A 9,042-nucleotide genomic window follows, 5' to 3' on the forward strand; every position below is an offset into this window, starting at 1 on the left:
AGCATTGAAGATCCCCAAGAAACACAGTGGCCTCCATCATCAGCTGGACGCACAGCCAAACTGAGCAATCGCAAGAGAAGGGCCTTGGTCAGGGAGGTGACCAAGAACCTGATGGTCACTCTGACAGAGCTCCAGAGTTCCTATGTGGAGATGGGAGAACCTGCCAGAAGGACAACCATCTCTGTAGCACTCCATCAATCAGGTCTTTGTGGTAGAGTGGCCAGACGGAAGCCACTCCTCAGTAAAAGGCCCATGACAGCCCACTTGGAGTTTGCCAAAAGGCACCTAAAGGACTCTCAGACCATGAGAAACAAGATTCTCTGGTATGATGAAACCAAGATTGAACTCTTTGGCCTGAATGCCAAGCATTGCATCTAGAGGAAACCTGGCACCATCCCTACGGTGAAGCATGGAGGTAGCAGCAGCATGCTGTGGGAGATGTTTTTCAGTAGCAGGGACAGGGACACTAGTCAGGATCGAGGGAAAGATAAATGGAGCAAAGTACAGAGAGATCCTTGAGGAAAATCTGCTCCAGAGCGCTCAGGACCTCAAACTAGGGTGAAGGTTCACCTTTCAACAGGACAACGACCCTAAGCACACAGCCAAGGCAATGCAGGAGTGACTTCTGAACGTCCTTGAGTGTCTCAGCCAGAGCCCGGACTTGAACCTGATCGAACGTCTCTGGAGACACCTGAAAATAGCTGTGCAGCGATGATCCCCATCCAAAACTGACAGAGCTTGAGAGGATCTGCAGAGATGAATGGGAGAAACTCCTCAATTACAGGTTTGCCAAGCTTGTAGCGTCATAACCAAGAAGACTCTAGGCTGTAATCATTGCCAAAGGTTCTCAAACAAAGTACTGAGTAAAGGGTCTATGTAAATGTGACATTTCAATTTTTTATATTTAATGCATTTGCAAAAATGTCTAAAATCCTGTTTTTGCTACACACAATGGGATATTGTGTGTAGATTGATGAGGGGAAAAAACGATTCAACAAAACGTATCAAAATGTGGAAAAAGTCAAGGGGTCTGAATACTTTCCAAATGCACTGTACATACAGTACCAGTCAAAAGTTTGGACACACCTACTCATTCAAGGGTTTTTCTTTATTTTTACTATTTTCTACATTGTAGAATAATAGTGAAGACATCGAAACTATGAAATAACACATATGGAATCATGTAGTAACCACAAAAGTGTTAAACAAACCAAAATATATATTTTTGGTTTTAGATTCTTTAAAGTAGCCACCCTTTGCCTTGATGACATCTTTGCACTCTCTTAGCATTCTCTTTACCAGCTTCATGAGAAATGCTTTTCCAATGATAGTCCCACTAAGCGCAAACCAGATGGGATGCCGTATCACTGAAGAATGCTTTGGTAGTCATGCTGGTTAAGTGTGCCTTGAATTCTAAATAAATCACTGAGTGTCACCAGCAAAGCAGCCCCACACAATCACACCTCCTCCTCCATGCTTCACAGTGGGAAGCACACGTGCGGCGATCATCCGTTCACCTACTCAGCGTCTCACGAAGACACATCGGTTGGAACCAAAAACCTCAAATCTGTGGAAAATATATTTGGGCTGCAATCTGAGGTGCAGTTTCTCTATTGAACGTATCCTCTGCAGGAAACGTAACTCTGGGTCTTCCTTTCCTGTGGCGGTCCTCATGAGAGCCAGTTTCATCATAGCGCTTGATGGTTTTTGCGACTGCACTTGAAAAAACGTTCAAAGTTCTTTCCTTTTTCTGGTTTGACTGACCTTCATGTTTTAAAGTAATGATGGACTGTCATTTCTCTTTGCTTATTTGAGCTGTTCTTGCTATAATATGGACTTGGTCTTTTACCAAATAAGGCTCTCTTCTGTATACCAACCCTACTTTGTCACAACACAACTGATTGGCACAAATGCATTAAGGAAAGAAATTTCACAAATTCATTTTTAACAAGGTACACCTGTTAATTGAAATGCATTCCAAGTGACTACCTCATGAAGCTGGTTGAGAGAATGCCAAGAATGTGCAAAGCTGTCATCAAGGCAAAGGGTGGTTACTTTGAAGAATCTCAAATATACAATATATTTTGATTTATTTAACCCTTTTTTTATGGTTACGACATGATTCCATATGAGTTATTTCAAAGTTTTGATGTCTTCACTATTATTATACAATGTAGAAAATAGTAAAAATAAAGAAAAACCCTTGAATGAGTAGATGTGCCCAAACTTTTGACTGGTAATGTATGTTAAATCTTAATACTAATATATATCTATATGAATATATTACCTTTCACCTACTACCTCTAAGTATCTTACAACTCAATGTACTAGGTATCGACTATGTACAGTAGTTTGGTAATACATCACTCTCACTCAGATGTCCTCATCCTCATACCATAGTCACTCTCATTTCTAGTCACTATTACCCCATAACAACCCACACCAAAACATCCACCCTGCGGTGTGTTAATATGCTACCATGTCTATCACGACTTAAGTCAACCTAACCTCTAATTGATCTACTCCTAACAGGGAAGAAGAACAGCCTGCTCCTCCAGAAGTTCCAGAAGGATCTGAACGCTGGGGTGTTCAACACGCAGGAGAACGAGATATTGAAGCAGATAATCCGTCAGGACAGGGAGATGGTGATGATGGTGGACCGCAAGCAGTCGGTCACAGGGATGTCAGTCACAGGGATGTCGGTCACAGGGATGAACACCACCCCGATATCTGGAAACTCCATCATTAACTCGCCGGCTCAGCCGCCCTACACCACTGCCCTGGGCAACAACCAGTTCCAGCAGTCAGCCACCCCTTTGACCTACAGCGCTTCGGCCGTCATTGCCCCCTCCGCCTCCGCCGCCGCCCGCATCCTGCCTGCCTCGGCGCAGGGAGTCTATCCCGTCCCCAGCGTCATCCATGGCAACCTGACCTCATCCTCGCCCGTCCCCCAGACTCCCCTCTCTCTCCATCAGCAAGGGTCCATCATGTCCCCGGTATCCTTCACCACGGCTGTGTGCAGTCCACCCGTGCAGACCCCTGGGCTGGCAGGCCGCAGCTTCCAGTACGGCTCGCCCACCGCCTCCCAGCTCTCCCTTATCCAGCAGCCGCTGCCTACTGGCCTACCACCACAGCAACAACTACCACAGCCACAGCAACCAGGAGGAGCTGCGGCCTCCTCAGCAACACAACAACCACAACAACAGCAGCAAGTCCCGTCACCTCAGAGGAGTGACAGCCTCCACAAGGCCAGCCATGCTCTCCAGTCGGGAAGCCTGAGTCGAGACGTGCGCCACCTCTCTGCCTCCCAGCCCTCCCTGCCCCATGACACGTCCCTGGGGCCCCGAGCACACCCTGCAGCATCTGGGGACTCACTGGCCTCCATTGCCCCGCCGGTGGCTGCGATCCAGGGTATGGGTATACAGAGCGGTCTCCGCACCACAGTGCCCCAGAGGGTCAACCTGTTCCGCCAGATGTCATCGGGAGCGTTGCCTCCGGTGCGAGCGGTGTCCTCTGCAGCCCAGCACAGGGATTCCACTGGCTCTAGGAGAGATTCTAGAAGAGATTCTACCTTAAGCAGTACAGAGACCGAGCAAGATAAGATGCGGTTCGCATCAAATTTATGATCTCATTTTTCTTTTTTTTAACTTCTGTTTTATTTCATTTTTAAATGGAGATACAAAAAAAGATAAAGATGAACTTGAGTATTTTTTTGTTTTCTCAAATTTTTCTTCAGAAAAAAAAATTAGCCTAAAGGAATTCCTGTACAGACTGCCCTTGTATTATATTTTAGACACATTTTCTCCCTACATTTAAGAATGTATATTAAATAAATATATATATATATGTGTGTAAATCCAGCTAGAATATTTGGCAAAGACTATTTAAAAGCTCTAGTATATAAACATGAGTCTTCCTTTCCAAAAAATACAAATATAGATATCAAATGTATGGAGAGGGGGGGGGGGGTGTTTGTTATTTTCTGTTTTTGTAAACTGGAATGCATCGTGATGAATCCTGACAGATGACTTTTGGATTATTTTTTTTTTGTACCTGCGAGAAGAGGAAGTAAAATATCTTCTCACATTACGCAGCTTTGTCACCACTGTGGAATAACTGACGCGAGCGAACCTTGAAACTGTCAACAACAAAAAAAGCACACACTCAAACATAAATCTAATGACATCATTTGTGGGACCTTAATCTTAGCAATCAACACAGGTACAATAGCTAGGTGTTCCATTGCTCTCAGCAATACATCCTCTTGAGCCACAGTGTCCTCACACAGTGGTCGGTGAACACCATGACAGTGTTATGGGTCCAAAGGGATATAAATAGACGTGATGCTCTTTTTTTGTTTGTAGAAGGATGATGTTGTGAGCAAAGAATGGATGATGCTGTTTTTAGTCCTAATTTCAGACCGTGATAGACGTTATGTAATGTTGCTTAACAAAACTATGTGTACATTTATAATATTTATAAACTAAAGATTATCACCATTATGCAATAGACTGTGATATAAAGATTATCTATATGTGTGTTGTAAATAGTTTTGTAGATCTAGTATTTACAGATACTGTGTGGTGCATTCTCAATCATAACAATGTCTTACTTCTTTCAGGAACCTTGATATCTTCATCATCATCATCATCTATATGTGAGAAAAAAAGTTAATAAGTGACAACAATGCATATATTCATTAGAGATAAGAAAACCTTAACGCAATAGCTAGCACTACTTGACACTGAGAAATGCCTGTCATACTGAGAATCTTCATTAGTCTGCATAGTCCTTGTTTCCTTGTTTCCTTGTTTCCTTGTTTATTTTAACCATCTAGCAAGCAAAAGAGAAGCGAATGAGGGATTCAATATTTTTTTAACGCTGAGGAGTCAACACTTTTCAACACATTTAACGCTGATGTTTCAAAACTTTTCAACACATTTGTAGCGTGGACTCCTTAACACCTGTTATTATACACTTCAAACATGTCTCCCCTGTATGTTCACCTCCTTTTGACCGGTGTTATTTCTAGAGATGCTATATTTTATTTCAGTCACATGCTACACAATACAGTAATACCCTTTTACAGTGTTTTTCTTACTGCGGGTGTGCTGGGTGAGGAAACCTACCCATTCCTTACAGCAATTAAGAGTTATTGTATGTTTGACTACCCGTACACAATGTGACACTTTAGAATTACTCTAAATATGAATCATTGTTGAATCTATCATATCTTGACTCCAAATCTTTTAGTTATTTTTGACACCTTTTGATTTCCAATATATTTTTGATTTATTTTTAATGTCATTCCGAGGGTACAGATGTTGGATGTTTTAGTCAGGCTTTCTGCTTTTTAAAATTTATTTTTCATATTTAATTTCATTGCCTCACCTTCCATATCATGTATTCAAATAATGTGATCGTCTAGTGTGGCAGTGGAATGTAAAGAAAAGTTTTCATACCGACAGAAAATTTATAAACTCTTTGTCTTTTTCTGCAATATGCCCATTGGCTGTAGGTTTGCAGTCTAGACGTATGAATTTTCCAGTCAAAGTTAATGTTGAAGAAGACTGACGTGACCTTTCCAGACACCTCTCTCTTTGAGTAGGTCACGTTATAAGTCAAGTGTTTGGGCCCCATTTTAAAAACAATCACAGTGTGTGAATTAGAGCGATAGCAACATATGCTGGGTTGCATTAAGGTTTCTGTCTCTTGTTTGTCTGAATCCATCATAGTAACTGTAACAATATCAACAAAATTACAATGTTTAAGCTTATTTATTTAGTGTCCTGGGGGGTCCAGAAATGTGACTAAACTTTGAGACAATTCATTAAGGTCAGTCATTCTAACACAGCTTACCCTCGTGAGGTTGCAGACTATTTGACGTGCTTATGAATTGATGTGTATGTTTGCTAGAGACCCCCCCATGTATTGTGTATAGTAACCATGTGAGTAATTAGTATGATATGTTCCTCACAGACAACCACCTCTCATGGTTTTAGAGTCACAATCTTCATGGCGGCAAACATGCTCCATCAGTCGGCTCCGAGTATCTAAGCCCCCCCCCCTTAGAGACACACCTAAAAAGATGAGCAGTACTTCAATACAGACAACGTGTGTCAACATTACACCGATACAGAGTCCACCTCAAAAAAATGTGTCCCATAAAAAGCATGCACTTCTCACAAATACTTAAAAAGATACTATATAAAAAAAAAAGTTGACGTTAAATGTACTGTGAGATTATGTTTTGTTCATTGTCTGTCTAGACGTTATTTGTGTGCAACGAAAGCGTTGACATTTTCACAAAAGGACACTTAAGTATTTGTGCCTAAAACTGTAGCCATGTTCGATACTTTTTGTTTGTTTTGAGTGCGAGGAGCTATAATGTGCATATGCACCTATACAACACATTTATTACTTATCATATGTGTTCTATGTTTCAAATATTTTTTTTTTTGAGAGGAAGATGTAACCAATGTGAAGATGATGGCCAAATGTCGCAGTTTAACAATTGGAATCTTTGAAGACAATTGCGAACTTCTATGAAAAGGCTCTCTCATTCTGCTATAGAACTCTCTGAATTACAGTAGTGACTAGTACAGTCTCTACAGAACTGGGAGGATACTAACACGTTGACGAGACATTGTAAAACATTTTGAAGCACCTTTTGTAACTTCCTTTGTAGCTAGCCACTGATGTTTTGTTGATTGTTAATGTTGCGCGGAATGAAACTGGCCAAAGCAAAACATTCAAAGTAATTTTCTTTATTTTGAATTGCACTTTCTGATGAAAGAAAAATACGATACAGACTCTTCAGACAGTTATTTTAAGTGAATAAGAAGGTTTAAAGGGAGATGTATGATCTAGATTGGAACTCTCTAAACATGGAGAAATGTTCTATTCCGAGACTGCTTGATCCTGATCTGCCATGGTGAATGTATTCATGGGTTGCACCTCCGTCTCATCGTTGCCATTATGAACGTTATACAGACGCCGCAGCCACATTGGTGCCCAAAAGTCCAGTGATGCCCAGTCATTCTGAACGGGGCTAATGACTGTTTCATCTAAATTACACTATAGTGCCCTGGAAATACAATGACATTGCTAAAGTAGGCCAATATTTAGTAGGAATCAGCTTTGCCATCATCATTAATGTAGTCAAACTTACTTTAGACAGATGACAATGTTGTCATTAGCTAGCAAAGATTGTCCAAAATAGTTAGCAAAGCTAGCTTAAATCCGGTGGTCTCCCCTCAATTTTAGCTAGCTAGCTAATGTTATACTGCATCTAAAGTCAATCTGGTGACATCATTTTGTCCTTATTTTGCCAGGTAAATTGACTGAAAACAAATGTTCATTTACAGCAATGACCTGGGGAATAGTTACAGGGTAGAGAAGGGGGATGAATGAGCCAATTGGACAATGATGACAAACGGTTTCCCTGCAAATTATTTGCCTCTACAGACGTCATTGTATTTCCAAGCCACTGTCATACACTTTCGATGAAATGTTCATCAGCGCCAATTGACAATGCATTGAGTAAGAGCGCTCGGTCGGGAATCAGTCCTAAAACGAATGTTCAAAACAATATTGTGACGAAATGTGCAACCCATGAATAGTAACTTTTACCCGGTTCAGATGGATAGCAGCGCTGTTGGTTTGTGGTGTTTTTGATACTTGCCTTTGGAGGGGAAAGCTTCCCAACTATGTGCTTTTTTTTTCTCACAATAATTCCCGACCACAGCTATCTAGCATTCTGGAATGGGCATTATGATGTATGCAGTACAACACGAACGGGCGAATCAGCTTACAGTTTTAGCAGTATGGAGTACTCTCAATTAACCAGCACATATATTTGTACATTTATTTTGTTTTGTTTTTAAATAAATATGCTAAAATGAACAAAGCCCAGTGCCCAGAGAAAGGAAACTAGGGTCTTTATTCACAAAGCCTCTCAGAGTAGGAGTGCTGTGACCTAGTGTTAGTTTGACCTTTTGGATAAATTCATGCGATTATTTGGACAAAAGGAAAAACTGATTTTAGATCAGGACTCCTAAACTGAGATGTTTTGTGAATATGGGCCAAGAACTTTTGGGTTCTGAACCTTGACAGTGCAGGTGTAATATGTTAACTGTTAATGTGCGATAATGTTCATCTTGGAGAGACTATGGTGTAGATAATGCTGTAAGTTACGAGCCACACGTACGTTCCTCTTAAACCCCGCTGACAGATTCATGTTAATAAAACAAGCTTGGTAAAAAAATAATGAACAGTTAGTTGGTTACTTGACACAGAGTTCTTACAACTATATGCAGACAAATGGTGTTTGTCAAAAAAATTATTTTGATTTCTGTTTGAATTTTGTTTTGTTTGTAAATAATAAACCTTTAACATGTAGAAAATAAAAGACATATTGTCATTTAGCTGCTGAGTTTACGTGTAATTTTGTTTCTGAATGTTTCTAGACAGACAGACAGATAGATCATCTTGACAATGATCTCGATCGATTAATAATCTCATAGGTCACCGCATCAGTGAATTCACTCATTTTCTCCCTTCCTATTTAATACAACTAAAGAGGGAGAGATGACTGATAGAATAGGGTGGTGGGATAGAGTGATGATGGAGGAGGAGGTAGGTGGTGGTGGATGGATGGATAAATGATTGAGGGAGGAGGAGGGTGGTAGGAGGAAGGATAGGAGGGATGATATAATGAAGAAGGGTGGGCATCAGGAATAGAGCTTGTCAGTAGTTACCGTGGAGATGAGTGATGGGTTTTCTGGGGCTCTGGGGTTTTCCATTCGTTACCCCATAATGCAGTTATCACTTATAAAGTATTCATACATTAAGACAGATTCCCCTCTACCTGACAATGCACTTCGGCCGAGGACAGACCAGGGGACCAGTATATTGTGACTCATGTACCTGGAGGTGTGCTGTAACTGCTACTGTATTGGTAAACATATCATTAATCAGATATTACACTATATATTGAATAGGGTGTCATTTGGGACGCATGCAGTGACTCATATACCTTGA

General features: G+C 40.9%; 1 protein-coding gene across 2 annotated transcripts in view; it reads left to right on the plus strand.

Annotated features, from left to right (window-relative positions):
- LOC129812633 (potassium/sodium hyperpolarization-activated cyclic nucleotide-gated channel 1) overlaps positions 1–8,426 on the plus strand; it is a 162,107-nt gene extending 153,681 nt beyond the window's left edge. For both annotated transcript variants that reach the window (XM_055864377.1, XM_055864366.1), the window contains one exon: positions 2,533–8,426. In XM_055864377.1, the coding sequence (XP_055720352.1) occupies positions 2,533–3,626 (1,094 nt within the window). In that variant the 3' untranslated portion in view covers positions 3,627–8,426. The remainder of the gene's footprint in view (positions 1–2,532) is intronic.
- The last annotated feature ends 616 nt before the right edge of the window (positions 8,427–9,042 follow it).

Source organism: Salvelinus fontinalis, chromosome 2, assembly GCF_029448725.1.
Source record: "Salvelinus fontinalis isolate EN_2023a chromosome 2, ASM2944872v1, whole genome shotgun sequence".
Lineage (NCBI taxonomy): Eukaryota > Metazoa > Chordata > Actinopteri > Salmoniformes > Salmonidae > Salvelinus > Salvelinus fontinalis.